The following is an 18,012-nucleotide window of genomic DNA, read 5'->3' as shown; positions in this document are numbered from 1 at the left end:
GTCTACCGTGTCGCACCACCTGACATCTCAGCAGAATCCGGTGGAGGAAGCCAGTCCGTCGTCGTCGCTGCCGTTGCGCTCGGAAAAGCAGCTGATACATCGAAAGTTGGAACACGTAGCCGACCAGTCACACGATGTTCCGGAACACTTGCAGCAAACTTCCACGCGGCTTGATTCCAGTCGTGTCATTGCTCATTGTCAGCCTTTGAACTTTGGCATTCGGCATTTAACCAGTGCGCTGTCAGCGACACGCGCGCGGATTAACGCAATTGGGCGGTTGCGTTATGTTCCGACCCTGGAAAACTGTCAAGAAATCATTCACTGGAACGGGGTGAGGAGGAAGTTTGCTGGGATTATGGTGTGGCACATGAAAGACGCGTACTTTAAGCTTGCTGTCTTGAAAGAACGTTTTCGATTTGTCCCTTGTCTAACTGTGTTTATTACGTTTTACGGGATTCATGTGAACTCTAGGTGTTTGCCGCCCATTTGGCACGTGGAGGTGTTGAATACTGTAGAACAGAATAGCTTTTGTTTGAGTTCATTTCACGAATGTTGTACTTGCGGGCGCGATGAAGACTCATCGGTGCACTTTCACCTGGCCTTCAGGTCAAACATGCATTTACTGCAAGCTGATGGTTTCCTTCAAGACGGAAAGATGAAGTTCGGAATCGAGCTCGACGATGAAGAAATGAACGATGGGATCGCAGGAGTACCTAACGTTCGTCGTCACTGAATGTGTATTTCAGTAACGCATATATGGCATATGCCTCATTCATGTGCTTTGCATAGGCGAACGAATGAAGGAAGGAACGAACGAACGTTACAGGAGTGTTTTTGTTCTTGCATTTCGCTCGCCTTTATAATGCGGACTCCGCGGCTGAGATGGAAATGGCTACTTCTAGATTAGCAGCGTAACGCCAAAGCTACTAAACTACCATGTTGGGTCACTCAACAGTAGACAATGCATCGATTGTAAGTATACGAACTGCAGAAGCCAAACAATAACAAAAGAAGGACAAGCGACAGAGAAAAAGTTGTAACAGTAGACAATTCAAGAACTCTGTTTGACTCTCTGTTGCGCAGTGAGTTTATGAATGGCATGGCCTCAAGAATTAATAAATTTATTCCGGTGTTGACTGCTGCACTCGCGTTGTCTTGTGGTGGATTTCGATGTCCTGCATAAGCAGCTGCTGCAGACGGAATGAATTAAGACATGGGGACGCTGGATACACGGAGACGTTCAAAATAATTAATAATACTGAAAATGGGATGTTACAAATATCTTGGAACACATTTTCATACCGTTTTTGAGATTAGAAATTACATATATTTGATAATATCATATACAGTTGAATGTAGGAGTCATGATGGAGGTAAGTGGCCGAATACTGCACCAGAGAGGCGAATTCCTGATCTGGTGAGGGAGTGACTTTGTTGAAGCTTAGTGGACCTTCCTAATTTGGTTGCACCTGGACTACTATATCTCCACAGTGTGAAAATCTAGTGAACTGAAGGAGGATTGGAACTTACGACCTTCAGATTAGAAGCCGGGTGTTTTACTTCTGCTCTACGCTACCACCTTAGATTATGAGATGGCATTTGATTCAGTAGAGATACCAGCAGTCATTGAGGAATTGCGTAATCAAGGAGTACAGGAAGTACACGTGAATATTTTCGCAAATATCCACAAGGATTTCACAGGTACCTTGGTTTCCACATGAAAAGCAGAAAGTTACCTAAAGGGGTCCGGTATGGAGACATAATCTCTCAAATGCTATTCACTGCATGCTTAGAAGTATTCAAGCTTTTAGACTCGAAGGCTTAGGAGTGAGGATCAACGGCTAATATCTCAGCAACCTTCGGTTTGCAGATGACATTGCTCCATTCAGCAACAATGGGGATGAATTGCTGGAAATGATTGAGGACCTTAATCGAGAAAGGGTAAGAATTGGGTTGAAGTTGAATATGCAGAAAATAAAGAGAACAAAGATAATGTTAAATAGCCTGGCAAGGGAACAAGAATTCAGGATCGCCAGTCAGCCTCTAGAGTCTGTAAAGGAGTACGTTTATCTAGGTCAATTACTCACAGGGGACCCTGATCATGAGGAAGAAATTCACAGAAGAATAAAATTGGGTTGGAGTGCATACGGCAGGCATTGCCAAATCCTGACTGGGAGCTTACCACTGTCGTTGAAAAGAAAAGTGTGCAATCATTGCATTCTACCGGTGCTAACATATGGGGCAGATTCTTGGAGGTTAACAAAGAATCTCGAGAACAAGTTAAGGACCGCACAAAGAGTGACGGAACGAAAAATGGTAGGCTTTACTTTATGAGACAGGAAGAGAGCAGTGTGGATCAGAGAGCAGACGGGGATGGCCGATATTCTAGTTGACATTAAGAGGAAAAAAATGGAGCTGGGCAGGCATGTGTTGCGTAGCATGGATAACCGGTGGACCATTAGAGCTACAGAATGGAATACAAGAGAAGGGAAGTGAATTCGAGGACGGCAGTAAACTAAGTAGGGTGAGGAAGTTCGGAAATTTACAGGCACATGTTGGAACCAGTTTGCACAAGACTGGCGTAATTGGAGATCGCAGGGAGAGGCCTTCGTCCTGCACTGGACATAAACATAGGTTGATGTTGACGATGATTATCGTATACAGTAGATTAAATAGGAGCTGACTGGTAATATTAACTGGGCGCTTACTAACGTTCATGGTTTATCGTCGGCCTCATTTTGTGCACAATCGAGGTGCGATGCCTGTAACGCCATCTTGCGGGGCTCTTCATCGCGTGATCGTCGTCGCCGGCGTCAACTGGTACCTGCCAGGGCGCTGTTCCTTGTGCTTCCCCCCAATGCATTTTAACCGCGTGTAGTGGGAACACCGTCCGAGGAGTTGAAGCGCCATGCTAAACCTCGCTCGAGCCAAACTACTAAGCTGTTTCTGTTCTATTATAAGGACGTCCGCCTTCTTCATTTAAATACTGTATTCGTACATTTGCATTCTTTCACTGATATCAGTTTACATGATGAAGATTTCTTCACGACGTGCAATATGCTCGCTGACGATAAGATATCAGTCGTTTTCTCGTCGTGTGTCAGTAGCTTATCCATTTCGAATAACGGGACGGCGGCACGTGATAATGGAACAAGCCCAGTGTATTTGGACCTGCTTATCCGGAATCAGTAGAATATATGTGGAACGGCTGTCGCCGACATTAACGAAGCACTTCTTCCTTACCGCGTTGCAATGGTCGAAGTGCGAAGAGTGCTCCGCATTGTACGCGATAGTGGGTGCAGGGCTCATTTTAACTCTCCTTGTGTTCTTCGTCAGCTAAAGTGTATGAGAGTGAGTGAGTACGAACTTTATTTAGGTCCTAAGGAGAAAGAATTAAAGCGGGGCCGGCGGCCCCGCCAATCTATCCGGTGGCTCCACCCAGGTTGGGGCCGGTAGACATAGTCCTTCGGCGACGGCCCAGGCCCTCTGGACAGCCTTGAGCTGAGCGATGAGCTCTGTACTTCTGAACGCTGAGTCCCAGGAGGACTGGTCAGGAAAGTCCGTGCCCGAGTTGGCAGGACACAGCCAGAGCATGTGTTCGAAGTTGTATTCGTGGCCGCAGTGTGGGCATGCAGTAGGAAAGTCTGGATTGATCCTGCTTAGTGTTGTTGGTGTGATGTATGTCCTAGTCCGCAGCTGTCTGTAAGTGACGGCCTGTGCTTTCTTGAGGTTTTGGTGAGGAGGAGGAACAATTCTTCGTGCTAACCTATGATTTGAAGTGATTTCGTGGTATGATACAAGCGGGTCTTTGTTGTCTAAATCGCTCCAGGCTGGGTTGAAGCGAGGGGGCGGACCGCAGACGCGGAATGTGAGTTCTCGCGCCAGTTGGTGTGCCCGCTCATTCGGATTACAGTCAGGAGGTCCGGAAATGTTGCCCATGTGGGCCGGGAACCATGTGATGTGTGGGGACGTGAGGTTATCTCCTCCCGTTTCTTGGAAGATTTTGTTGACCACCGTAGCTGCTTTCCTAGAGACGAGGGCCGCCGAGAAGGTTCTGATGGCTGTTCTTGAGTACGAGTAAATGACGGAGGCTTCTTTGCAGCTTCGAAGGGCCACCGCGATGGCCATTTCTTCTGCTTCGTGAGTGAAGTTGGTAACCACCGTGGCTGCGTTGACGAGCGATCCATGGGCGTCCACCACAGAGACCGCGTATGCGCCTCGATTCCAATATCTGGCCGCGTCAACGAAGGGGACTTGCGTTTCGTTACGATTAATGTTGCCAAGGATTGCCTTCGCTCTCACTTTTCTCCGCCCTTCGTTGTGGGTCGGGTGTATGTTTCTTGGGATTGCATCAACGGTTATTGACCTCTTGGCATTTATGCATAGTTGCGACTTCTCTGGTGGCATGAAGAAGGGCTGTATGTCTGCTTCTAGTAATATCTCGATGCCCGCCTTTGTGAGTGAGAGCCGACTAATTTGGGTGTTTCGCTGTGCTTCAAAGAGTTCTGTTGCCGTGTTTTGTAGCCCAAATTGAAGGAGTCGTTCCGTACTAGTGTTTCTAGGGAGGCTTAGGACCTTTTTCAATCCTGTTCTGATTAGTGTGTCGATTTTGTTCAGCTCCGTCTTCTTCCAGTTGAGGAAGGGAGCGGCGTAAGTTACGTGGCTGATGAGGAAAGCGTGAAATGCTTTCATGAGGTTGTCCTCTTTCAGTCCGTCCCTTTTGCTAGCGACCCGTGATATGACCCTGGTGAAATTGTGGGTGCTCTTTGTGATGCGTTTTAGTGCCTCCGCGTTGTCATTGCTGTAAGCCCCAATGACCATGCCCAGGACCTTAATTGTGTTACACCTGGGGATGTTTCCTCCGTCCCTGGTGTGTAGGTGAACGGGGAGGAAGCTAAGGGGCTGTCTCTGCCTGGGGCCTTGTTTGCACAGGAGGAGCTCTGATTTGCTGGGGGAGAGTTTCAGTCCCGTGTTTGTAAGGAAAGCTTCCGTGGTGTCGAGCGCTTGCTGTAGGTTCTGCTCCAGAGTGCCTAGTGTATGAAACCATTCAGCATTGATAGGTTTGGTGAAAATGCCACTGCGCTGTTGTGCAAGCGTAGGATTCGTGCCGCAGCGCACCGCCATGCCGGATCCTGGACGAGCACGGGTGCACCGTTTTCGCGACCACGTCGTCGCCGGCGTCAACTGGTGAGCGACGCGGCTCGTCGACGAGGTGCCGAATTCACGTCTGTGCGGCCTCTGCCGCATGGTCCCAAAACAGACGATACTGTTGCCATGCTCGCACGCTCTGTGCCAATCTTGCCACATAGCCAGTTTCGAAGGCGGCGATGGGCACTGTCCATTGGATCAAGAACCGTTCTAAAAAGCAGAGTGCGTCGGTTACGAATTACTTACCAAGAAATCGAACACCTTGAAAGCGAGGAGAAATAAACAATTTCTGGGGTTCTTTTTTCGAAGGAGGGGGGGGGGGGATATCTTACAGTAGCATTAATGGTACTACTTCACATCTGTATGCCTAACGGTAAGAGTGCCCGTTTTAGTGATGCCGAACCGTATCTACCAATTCACCGTGACTACATGTTCTTTTCTAGTGTCGATCAAGACTAACACCATAGAACAACACAAAACTTGCTCTAGGCTCATGTGAAATATTCTGTTGATGCTCGACATTTACTCATTTATTAGTGTGACAGTCCAAGAGAAAGTAATTAGAGAAAACATAATGTCGTTTCGACGCAAAATTCAAAGAGAAACTGGTCCTCCTCATTTAATGACAAGTAATCACTTTCTCTTCTAACATTACACTCGTTCTCTTTAACTTCGCACTGAAACATCAGAAAAGAAACTGGGTACATCACAAAGACAATTTCACTGATCAACCTTATAAACGATTGCGTTGCTTCCGACTATGCATTTTCTTCAAGTTCTTAGTTTAAAGGCACCCTGAACCACTTTTTATCAAAGTGCAGAACGTATTTGAATCTGAAATAGGCTATTTCAGGAGCACTTTGCCGCAAGAAGTACTTTATACTTTATTTTGTTTAGCAGAAGCAGAGTTATTGACAATCAAACACAGCCGCCGCTGTGCTCCTGTTACTTCTTCAATGCCTTGCATTGCAAAGATTACGGCTGAGTGGGGCCTGCCGACACCGCTCCGCCTTCTAAATGCCTCCGTGGCGCGCATTTCAAGTTTCATTTTGGATGATAATGTAGACGCCCCGACTACCGGTTTTGGTGCCTACGACGCGCTACGCGTAAGCCGAACGCGGTTGTCTTCAGCGATCCGCTGTGCCCTTCGCCAGTGGACTGGTGGCGGCACCCCGCGGCGGCCGCGATATCTACGCTACGTAGCCGAGCGCAGCTAGCAATAGAAGACGCGTATTGGAATGCGCTTTATTACGAAATAAAGCCTCCAGAAAGGAGCGAGCATCATTGCTTCTATTGAAAAGAGAGCGTTTGAGAGAAAGGTGACTTCGCACTCCGCTTGCGAGTTCCACGCACCACGTACGATAGCAAAACTTGGCTGAGATATTCACAGCAGCGTATTCTAACCGCGGACTATGTTATTTCACCAAGCCCGAGCAGGGGTTCAGGGCCCCTTTAAGACATTTTTCCTCAACCGCTACCGAACTTTAGTTTTCCACAACCGATCCCGTATAACAGCTACCTTGGCCCTGTGGGTATGCGCATTTACTTGAGAAGCAAGGTATAAAGTGAAAACAAGATGGCGGTTTCCAGTGCAGAAGAATGCTTCTGTCGCTGCAGATGAGTTAGGACCTGAAAGAATAGTTGAAATATGGTGTCTTTTTTCGTCGATTCGGCCTCACCAAGCCTGCTTTTTGTGTAAGAATAGCTATTGACATTGTGATTGACATTGATCTAATATTCATGTTTGATGCCTCCTTATTGTCCAGCCAGCGACAGATACTGGTGGGTGATGTTGAGCATATTATCCTGGCCACGGCGGCCAGCATTTCGAACGGGGAGAGATGCGAAAACACCCGTGTACTTAGGTTTAGGAGAGCGTAAAAGAACCCCAGGTGGTCCAAATTATCCCGGAGTACCCCACTACGGCGTGCCTCATATAAAGAGATTGTGGTATTGGCACGTAAAACCCTTCATGTGTTTAGAATATTCACTTAGCCATAGAATCTCGCGTTTTCGTTGCTTAGCACCTGACTTCATGCAAATGTACGTTCGAAATGTTAGAGACAGCGATGCAACGAGCCATTAGTAAAAAAAAAAAAAAATTCTGATAAAAATTGTGTTGTGTTTTATTTATGTTTTCTTCTTGTTTTTTTTTTTTGTTTTGCTATTAAGGTGCATTGCTGGAACGAAGCGCACGGCTGCGAGTACACGGGCACCATGGACCGTATGCTGGAGCACTACGAGAACGAATGCACATTTCACAGCGTGGAATGTTTGCGATGCGGCGACGTAGTCCAGCACAGTGACCTGCCAACGCACTACGTGGCCGGATGCATTGCCGGCGTGTCTTCCGCGATCACAAAGTACCGGTCCTCGGAGCATACAGCACTGACCCTTGAAGGCATGAGCGCTGCCCTTAAAGACCTGACGGCCATGTTGGGAGCTCAGAACCACGACCAGCTGCTGCCAGTGATTCAGAGTCAGTTGAATGAGCTGACAGAACAAGTCAGAAACCAGGAAGCCAGTTTTGGAAAGATCACTCGCGAGCTCAGAGCATCCGAGCAGAATTTAAAGGATGAGATGGCTCAAATCGCCGCCGTGATTACATCGACCGTTCCGCACCAGCCGAATCCGGCGGCCGAAGCCAGCACGTCGTCGTCGCTGTCGTTGCGCTCGGAAAAGGCGCTGATACTTCGAAAGTTGGAACACTTCACTTACCTGTCACTCAGCGCGCTGGAACACTTACGGCAAACTTCCCCGCCGCCTGATTCCAGCCGTGTCATTGCTTATTGTAACCCTTCGAGCGGTCGCACTCAGCGTTTAATCAGTGCGCTGTCTACGACACCCGCGCGGATTAGAGAAATTGGGAGGGTGATTTATCTCCTGATCCTGGAAAACTGTGACGAAATCTTCAGTGGCAGGGAGACACAAAACAGTTTGCTGAGATTACGGTGTTGCACATGAGGGATACCTACTTTACGCTTGCCGTCTGGAAGGAAAAATGTGGTTCTACTTTTGATGTCATTGTGCGAATCAAGTTTTACGGGATGCTGGAGGACTCTAGGTGTTTGCCGCCTGTTTGGCGCGTGAAGGTGGTCAATTTTATACTACCGCTATTTTCTTTGTTGCCTGCCTTTAACGAGCCTTGTAACTGCAAGCAGGATCAACCAGGATTCGTACACTTTCACCTCGCATTCAGGATAGACAGTGATTCACTGAAAAATAAGGATTCCTTCCCAGAGGGAAAGAGGATATTCCGGATCGAGCTCGACGATAAAGAAATGGACGGTGGGGTCACAGGAGCACCTAATGCTCGTCAGCACTGAATGTGCGTTGCATTTCTGAATCCTCCTTGCCACTTATCATGTGTGTGATATGAGCTTAGCGAATTTTTGATGTCCTTTCTCCTAAATTTATTGAGTGCTGCGAAATTTCTTTTTTGAAATTTTCTGTGCGTTGTAAATGTCACCCTGTTGTTTAAGACTTTACAGGCTTTTCATTGTGTTGTTTCCTTATTCTGCACCTACAGCTTGTGTGCCTTGTTATTGTGCTCTTTTGTTCTCCTCCTGCGGTTTCTAACCTTATGGCGTTCGCCTCTAGTACTATTCTCTGTGTTAATGCCGTGCTAAAGAGATCGATTTCAAGGTGACGTTCGTGTTAGATACTACGCTGTATTACTGCGCGTTGCCCTGTATCCGAAATGCCCGAATAAAGTTACTGTTCGCAGTGCTCAGGCCTTCGCCTATGACTTTAAACGCAATTTTCGGCAAGCCCTTTGCATTCCGTCGTCGATGAACGGTGTATTCAAAGGTCTGACTATCACACGCAATCACACCACGTACTGTTATAGCAACTCGGTTGCTGAGATAATTGGCGCTGGAGGAAATAACGTCCTGAACGCGAAATCTATCGTTTCGATACTTCGGTTAGACCAGAATAGATTCCAGACCAGACCACATTCGGTTAGACCAGAATAGAGTTGATGATGATGACTAACGTGCGTCCAGGCACCTTCGTATAGGCAGCTTCGTAATTCTACTGGCACGTCTGCCCAAAGGTCCGACAAGACGTAAAAAAACACCGCTCATCTTAATGAGAAAGCAGGTTGCAACGGACGACAAATGTACAGGCGTTTTTCTCAGCCTGGTAACGAATGCAATAACCTATATACATGCTCACAATGTTTTGACCATCGCTGCTTGGTAAGGCTTATAGCTGAACTTGGCGCTCTTCGTGCTGGTCCTCCGGTAAACTTGCGGTGTCCTATTTTATTTCACCGCATTCAGTTATTGCAGGTATTTCTCGCCGTAACGACCAAACAAGCTGAGGCAGAAAATATGGACATGCGGATTAATTCTTAACGCCTTTTTGCTTCTACCACACGCAGAAATGAGTGTAGGCGGGTATTGTAGCTTTCTTCCACTATTATGATACCATCTGTTTTGACAATCCAACTCTTGGCTTGCATCTCATCAGATGAAGGATTGCCCTGGTGCGTCTGCGGGCCTACGGGTTAAACAAACACACTGAAAAGGCCGCAGCAGGAGCAAGATCAGAAATGTTTTCAGTATACAACATACAACTTCAAGTATAAGTGTGCGTGCGTGCGTGTGGGGTTTTTAAACACTTTAAACACAGCGAACGCCGACAGCTTGCCACCTACAGACGGTTGCCGAGGTAGGTGAGTGGTGTCACTTTCTCCAAAACACTTTTGCGATTAAACGTGTAGCGGCGAGCAGACAGGAAATCACGTCGCGGTTTTCATCTTTCGCAACATATAGTTAAAGCTCAGTATGAAACCTTAGCAGAAGCATTTCAATGTGGCAACTGATTCATCACAGACGGCGAAGCTGTGTAACTAAGTTATTCCACCCTACGGAAGTAGTAGGGCACTGTTTGGTGGCTCACAGCCTAGCTCGCATGAAGCGGCCGTTGCAGCTGCATTTGAGAGCAGTTTGGCAGGCTGTTTCACAGGGGAAGTTTACTGAATCTTGTATTTCGTTTTAGACCCTTAAGTCTTTCCGACGTTTCATAAATGTTCTACATAATAACAAATACTGTTCTTAGAAACATCTCCCTAAGAAAAGCTTCCCCCCGAAACGTTCCTCCCCGAAAATTAGCTGCATTTCGATTCTTGCCCTGTTAATGCTGGCAAGCATATTTGGCTGCTATAAGGTTTTCAGACGTCGTGTTTTGACATCGAATTTTTTGCAACTTAAGTTTATATATAAGATTCATTGTGTACAGGCTGAGCAATGCTGTTATAGACAGATGAATGAATGAATAAATGAATGAATGAATGAATGAATGAATGAATGAATGAATGAATGAATGAATGAATGAATGAATCTTTTTGTTTCTTGAAGAGGGAAAGAGGGGCCTACGGAATTGAGCATTGCAGCTCGACAGAGTTGCGGCGCCTGGATAGATTTCTGCGGTGAGTGCGAGCAAGCTTGCATCTACAATCAAGATCAACATGAGATTGGGAAATACATGCATTGCATGCAGGAGACAAAGTTCGCTCTAGCAAATGAAAACAATTTATGGGGTTTTATGTGGCCACGCCATGATCTGATGACCAGGCACGCTGTATAGTGGAGAACTATGGAATAATTTTTACCACCTTGCGCTTTTTGATGTGCACATAAGCGTAATAAATCACTTCTAAGTATACCAGCCACAGAAGGCAAACAACAACAAAAAGAACAAAATAAAGATAATCAATTGCATTATTGGGCGATTCAAGAACTGTATTTGATTCTCAGTTGCGTTTTAAGTAGACGAACAGTATGGCCTCGGAAATGATTATATTTATTCCAGCGTTGACTTCATTTCTGCACTTACTCTGTTGTTTATGACTCGTGTTGTCGTGTGGTGGATTTCGAAGTCCTGCCCATGCAGCTGCTGCGCACAGGGTGAATTAAGACACGAGGACGTTGGACACAAGGGGATGCTCGAAACAATTTTGGGCTTAAGCGGGCTTCTTCCGCCCTCCCCATGCATTCCCAACGGGGACAGGTCGCTTTCAGCAACTACGGGAGGCCGCTAATATGTGAGGTAATATTGCTTATTTCAAAAGAAAATTAACGGGCATTACTCATGTTTGGCGCGACTTAACAGCACCGGGCAAGCAAATTTACACCTTGTCTTTTTAATCCAGTCATAAGTTTAGGAGCACAATAGCACCACGATCTGTCGACGAATGTGGGCGTCTGAAGTAGATAAGCGCAGCTGCAGGAATGACATTGGCGTGAAGCCGCCACTGACGTCGATGCAGTGTACTGACGTCCCCCCACCGCGCTTATGCGCTTCGGCGTCATACGTAGCAACGCATGCGCAGACGCGCGCAATCTTTTTTTTTTCAACCACGTGACCTACGCTATACTTTGCCTACTTCCTTTGAACTCTATTCATTTTCCTCAAATTTTCAGCCCCATTGGATATTGTTGGTGATATATTTCTCAATGACATCCCCGATAATGCGTGACAGTCGGAGGACATATCTCGGTCGTCGACTTTCATCTAGATGGCGCTTCCAGCACTGCCCATAATTTATCCTTTCTCTGTGCCTTGCCTCATATTTTCTTACTGGTTTTACTTTCCGTTTGCTGGCAAACCCTTGCGAAATAACACGTACTAACTTGCCCAACAAGCCACATTTATAAGATAGCGCGTGTGTCGAAACGAAGCATCCTGCTGCGCTTTGACGGGACGTCGTACACGGTCTACGCGCGCACTGCAGTTCTTCAAGAGTTGGCGGAGCAGTTTCTGCATTTGCGGGTGAGCATTCCTTTATTATATGGTTTCTCTGCACTGCACTTTTACTCGGCCCACTCTGCTTCGAAATATTTGTGCGCGCGCCCTATTATCCAATCGCATCGCTGGGACTATTTATCCTCGTTAACGTTTACTGCAACAGCTGGAATCTCGGTTTGTTGTGCCTGCCCTTTCTATTACACCGTCCTCGTATGTGTACCTCCTTAGTCTAAGCTTCTGCTTTGCCACATTGCGTAGGAAGAGTCAACCACGCCCGCCACTGCCCCCGGCAATTGAAACCGCGACCCTTCAGTAATGATAAGTTAGGAGTAGAACGCACTCAGAGATTGGAGGCGTGTGTGCACGTATTTCGCATACCACAGAAAGCAATGCTATATCGGACGAGCACGACATTATACAGGTTGTTATCTTTAAACGATAATAAATTCTTTTTTCAATCGCGCGTGAAAATCGGCACAGATCTTCTTATTGAGCGAAAATACTCGAAGAGGTATGCATTACTTACACTGAAACCCAGTACGCATAATTGAAAAATTCACAAAATTTCACTCAATCAATTTTCAACTAATTACCGTCGCACATATATTGCAATACATGAATCGAAGCTCAGCGACTTCACAAGGCTCATCCGCTTGGGACGAATTTTGAGAGTAGTACCAGTTTTGATTATAAGCGCAGTCCGACTTGCGGTAAAAATCCACTTTTATTGCAATTACTTTTTAGCCCGACCGCGGCGGCCGCATTTCGATGGGGGATAAATACACCCGTGTGTCGTGCACTGCGTGGGCGTTTAATGAACCCCAGGTGGTCAAATTCTTCGTCATTTCTTCGTCAAATTTTCGTCATTTCTCGCATTTATGGATATTTATTTGTTCAGTTTCTCACGTGATTCCAGTCTTCTCATTTTACGAGTGACTTGAAATGGCGGCAATGAAAGTGGGCAACATTCATAATATTCGAAAAATGAACCAGTGACTGAAATTTCTGAAGTGCTAGCTTTTTTTCCCAAGCGCTTTCTCGCGTGACATAGTCGACATTTCGCACTTGAAAAATTTTCGAGTGTGAAGGCGTGGAGCTTATTAAATAATTTTAGTATTGCGAATTCGTTTTGCCGCTGCATGCCATTTACTTCGCTGAAGGTGGAAGAAATGTGGTGAAACTAAATTTGCCATGGACTGAATACGCTAGCCGCCTGATGAGGTAAAAATTCAGCTCCAGGTAATGCTTTCAATGGTGACAACGACAACAAGAAAAGATCGTCGGTGATTCCTTCGGCTATGAACTCATGTCTTGCGACAATAGCGTTCTCTCCTCCAGTGAAGACCACCATATTATTTTTGCTTGCCGGCTTTTTCCTCAACTACTTTCGTTCACCCACAACGGAGTACTGGAAAATACCACAGCAGATTTCGGGCGCTTTGTTAAGGTCCCGGGAGGGGGGGGGGGGGGGGGGGGTGCACCGGAAAGCCTACACAGTGTGGCTGCATCGAAGAGGCTATTGCGTCACCATCTTGACCTCCATTGGCTTCCGTGTAAACAAATTGTAATTCGCATTGGACATCCGCTACACGTAACATTATTTCATATGTGAATTTATTTCTGTTATCGCAGAGTAAGAACAGCGTCAAGAAAACGTCGCAACCACCTTTAAGATTTGCGAATCCGTGCCAGTGAAGCAACGCACATTTGGGAGCCGAGCGTAGCCATTCACCTATCTAGGAACTTATTTTTGAAGCGAAGCTGTATATGACTAGGTTCTGAAAATTTTTGCGTCCGTCTATCGAGTCTCATCGACAGAGAAATTTTCCCCTTATCCCCCATACCACCTGTGCGCAGGCGACGCTCCTTCGCTCCTGATTTGAAGGGCTGAAAGAGAAACTAAAAAAGTAATCGTCTACGAACTGCGCGGGTCCTGGCCGTAGCAAGTTCAAAGTGCAACAGCTGATAACGTCTCTAGGGCGAAGACTATGTCAGAAGAAAAAAAAACGAGGCACTAAGATTGGTGCGTAGACTAAATCTAAAGTCGCTATTGTCCAACTGCTTTAGAGTGATCCGTTATTGGACCGGTTTGCCGGTGCACCACAGCGACCACAAAGCTATGGTCACTGCGGTAACGAATGAGAGAAAATAAAAGACGTCAAGAACGTCGAAGTTACGTGTAGGTGTCCTTTTTCAATCGATATAGCAAATTAACAATAATAAAAATCAATATAGTTGTCCCAATAGTCATCCCAATACAGCTTCGCTTGTTGCCTTTCTTCACAGAGTGGAAGGGAACTAAGTCTTTTTTTTATTGCAGGGAAATAACTCCAGTAAGGTAGGTCGTACGCTATTAACGTTACATTTAACAAACACACGCACAAGAAACGCACACTGTGCTAAAGTGTCGAGTGAAACTTCAAAATTCGAGCAAACAAGGCCAAGCGTTCAGAAGCGCAAGCCACTTCACAACGGTGTCGAAGGTTTCAAAGAAATGGAACGCGTGCCAGCAAAACATTGTACAGATAAGTGGTTGGAGCAGCAGCTTCTCAAAAGACAGACCTCCACGAGCGGAGTGTCTCGAACAACAGTGCAAAGCAATTAGTGCAAGGCTACGGGCTCCACACAGAATCTGAGATTAGTTGCGTCTGCGCATGTATTTCGGAGGCCAGAACGAGCAATACTATTGATGGTCAGAACATACACTATTGATGAACATCAATAGTGCTCGATGGTTGGTCCCATAGAACCAAGAATCATAGTCCGGTACAGTCTCGCGGGATGAAGGTTCACTATTTGCAGGTGGCGCCGTCGTATCTGGTTTCGTCCAGGACATGCAGGGCAGATTGCGGGGAGAGGCCTTCGTCCTGCAGTGGACATTAATATAGGCTGATAATGATGGTGTCCACAACAGATGTTTTATTGTAGCCGCGGAGGCTCGAGCTGCGCAATATGGACAGGTATCCCCAAATGGTCCACGGAGGTCTTGTGGCCAGGCATAGGTCACCGATGGGGTAAGTGCCGCCTCCACACTTACCACATTACCCCAATTAGCAGGCACGTTGTCACGCGCGCACAGGCAATCACGAACACATCTCACTAGATGACCGCGGACAGTAAGTGGTTCGTGTGGAAAGGGAAAGGTTGACGCTATCTTCTGCAGCCCTTGAGGGGAGCACTGCTCAGCGCCAACAGGGAGGAGAAAGTGGGAGAGAAAGGGGATAGGGTGAAGTCGTCACCATGGCTGGGCGAGGCAAACCGGCAGGCTGTGGCGGCACGTACTAGGCCGAGATGGTAGGCCTTAGAGTGCAGCTTAGACCGCAGGGATGTTGTTCCGGACCTGTCAGGTACCTCCTCGTAGAGGCGGCACAGCTGGCCCATCTTTGAGGATGGACGGGACTGGAGGCCTCTGCCGTCAGGAGCATGGTGGAGGCGGTCGACATGGCTTAGTCCCTGTTGCAGAAAGCGGACACTCGCTGTCAAAATGCTGGCGAGCGAATTCCCCTTCGCGCTGCCTTTTGCTTCAACGCGATCTAGACGCGCGAGAACACAGCCCCCACGACGCCATGTCGGCTAGCCTTCGCACCCTGCGCAGCTTGCCTCCATGATACTTAGGATGTGCACGGCCGCCGCAGCTAGAGTACAAAAGGAGTTACGCGCTAATCTGACCCCTCCCTCTGCTCTCCTAGCTCGTGCGCGCGTCATGGCGTCTCCTAAAAACTCCAATAGCGGAAGTTCCTGATCATTTTAAATAAACATATAAACTGATATGCTAGAACATGATAAATACTGCTAAGACTGCTTGCTAAAAGAAAGGCATCGTTTTTTCTATGTTAAAGGACAAAAAAAAAAAAGAAAGAGCCTTGCACCACGCCCTGTTCATTAAGGCTTTGGGTAGCGTTTGGGTTGCCATCGCTTGGTGGCTATCGCAAATGAAACGCGACTCGCGCTTTTCGCTCTACTGGCGTTGAGCACTTCGTGCACCCGCGTTCGCGGACCACGCGCATTATTTGCATTTCGAAATTTGAACACCCCTACTGCTGGAAGAAATAAAATTGGGTTCTTTTATATTCCTCGAGGGCGAGTTACTGAATGAAGCTGCAAGACGTGGATTATGTAGAATTGATGACTACATATTAAATGCGTGAGCATTTGTATGTCTACCCAGTGAGGAAACGTCCGTCCATCACGTAAGACGAACTGCTGTAAAGAAATCAATGTATAAAACAAAAAGCGTGGCAGCTGCGGTGAGCGAATTCCCCTTCGCGGTGCCTCCCGCTTCAACGCGAACTAAGCAGCGAGAACACTAGCGCACACTAAGCTCGGCGCACTCTGTCCGCATCGCAGGTCGCTTTCAAAGTAGGCCTCGCTCAATACGCAGCCGCCGCCGCATTACGACTGATCATGGTTGATAGTCACCCGCCGGGGTGGCTCAGTCAGCTAAGGCGTTGCTCTGCTGAGCACGAGGTCGCGTGATCGAATCCCGGCCCCGGCGGCCGCATTTCGATGGAGGCGAAATGCGAAAACGCCCGTGTGCTTGCGTTGTAGTGCACGTGAAAGAACCACAGGTGGTCAAAATTAATCCGGAGCCCTCCACTACGGCGTGCCTCATAATCAGAACTGGTTTTGGCACGTAACACCCCAGACAGAAGAAGAAGATGAAGACATGGTTGATAATGAATTGACGCCGATAAATAAGGCTCTAAAGAGCGTTAACGGCTTATAATGATCGGAATGTCATCAGCGCACCTGGTGCCGCTACCTGCTTGTATACTGCTTACGTCATCAATTCAACTTGCACCGCTGTCCATAACAGTTAGTGAAGCCGTAGCGCTGTAGTTTATACTGGTCGGATCAAGTTTCATAGCATTCACAATGACAGCGGACTGCGTGGAGATGAACAAGTGGCGCAATGCTTACACATACTTAGCAACTAACTCGCCGAGGGGTTTCTGCGTGAATTTTTAAATGCATAAGCATTTCTACGCGTAAGTCCGTCCTCTGCGTAAGACGATCGCTTTCACGTTCGTCAGCTGTGCACGAGGAGTGCTTCATGCCCGCGAGCTGTGGCACGAGCGCGTCTCTGTGACCACGTGACGTGTGTAATCAGGCACGCACTAGGCACACCATTAGTAACCCAGAACTGTGTAGGAGCAGCCGTGTCTTCGGATCGGAACCTCATCAGTTCACGTTGCGCCGCCTTCCGCAGCAGTTGGTGTCGACGCAGCGCTGTCGTATTTGCAGTAATGGCACCAGGACGACCGCAGCCGAGGAGCAGTGCTAGGATCACCAGCAGGGTTGAGTGTGGGCACTCAACCCCACGTCGCTACTATGAAATGCTTACGCATCATTCAGATAACTCCCTCAGGAGATTCTGCGTAATTTTAACGCGAAAGTGTTTTATGCCGGGTTTCACGACAGATTTCCTGCAACGGATGTGACGTAGGCTCCGGCGCCTCCATCTGGGAGCGTTGAAGCGAAGTACTGCATCGTGACACTGACGAGCGCCGACAGCGAGCGCGTCGGCAGTCACAGCGCAGAGGAGGCTCCAACGTGGTGTAGCCATACAATAAAGAAGCAAGTGTAGCCTCGTGCATGCAGTTTCATACAGTAATTATATAAATAAACAATCATACAATAAAAACATAATTACAATTGTCCGATGGCAAGATTCGAACGCAGAAACTCTAGCAGAGAAGCCCGATACGGAAACCATTACGCCACAGACTTTTTTCTTTCTCTTTATTTCCGAAATCGACATAAAAACAAAAGAAGTCACAAACAATAAAACACTTCAGCTACACTTCGGCCGATGCGAGCTGAGTTAAATCAAGCTGAGCTGAGCTGTGCGCGTCGAAGCTCGACAAGCTGCCGTCGCCACTACGGAGCCGGTCCAGATTGCTCGCACCTTCGCCGAAGCCACTCGCTAGCAGGACGGCGCTCGCCAACAGGACACCGCGCGCCAAGCGAACCTGCAACACGGTCGCTGGCCCGCAAATCGTGCGGCTCTCGGTACAGCGGACCGTGAGTGCACGAAGCAAACATGCAACAGCTTCTGTGAAGACATGTTTCACTTTCGTGTTCTACCGATTCCTTTGACAGAGGGAT

At 47.5% G+C, this 18,012-nt stretch overlaps 1 protein-coding gene across 20 annotated transcripts in view; it reads left to right on the top strand.

Moving 5' to 3' along the window:
• The window catches only part of LOC119431222 (TNF receptor-associated factor 3), a 276,207-nt gene that overhangs the window by 82,164 nt on the left and 176,031 nt on the right, over positions 1–18,012 (top strand). For 3 of the 20 annotated variants that reach the window (XM_049657812.1, XM_049657823.1, XM_049657816.1), the window contains exon 2: positions 7,321–7,437. The exons of 14 other annotated variants lie outside the window; for them this stretch is intronic. In XM_049657812.1, coding sequence (XP_049513769.1) covers positions 7,321–7,437 — 117 coding nt within the window. Of the gene's footprint in view, positions 1–7,320; positions 8,241–18,012 lie in introns of all 20 variants that reach the window. 3 more of the 20 variants (XM_049657821.1, XM_037698693.2, XR_007464129.1) reach the window with 2 other exon arrangements.

This window comes from Dermacentor silvarum, chromosome 10 (assembly GCF_013339745.2).
Source record: "Dermacentor silvarum isolate Dsil-2018 chromosome 10, BIME_Dsil_1.4, whole genome shotgun sequence".
Taxonomy (NCBI): domain Eukaryota; kingdom Metazoa; phylum Arthropoda; class Arachnida; order Ixodida; family Ixodidae; genus Dermacentor; species Dermacentor silvarum.
This window is presented reverse-complemented; position numbering and strand designations above follow the sequence as displayed.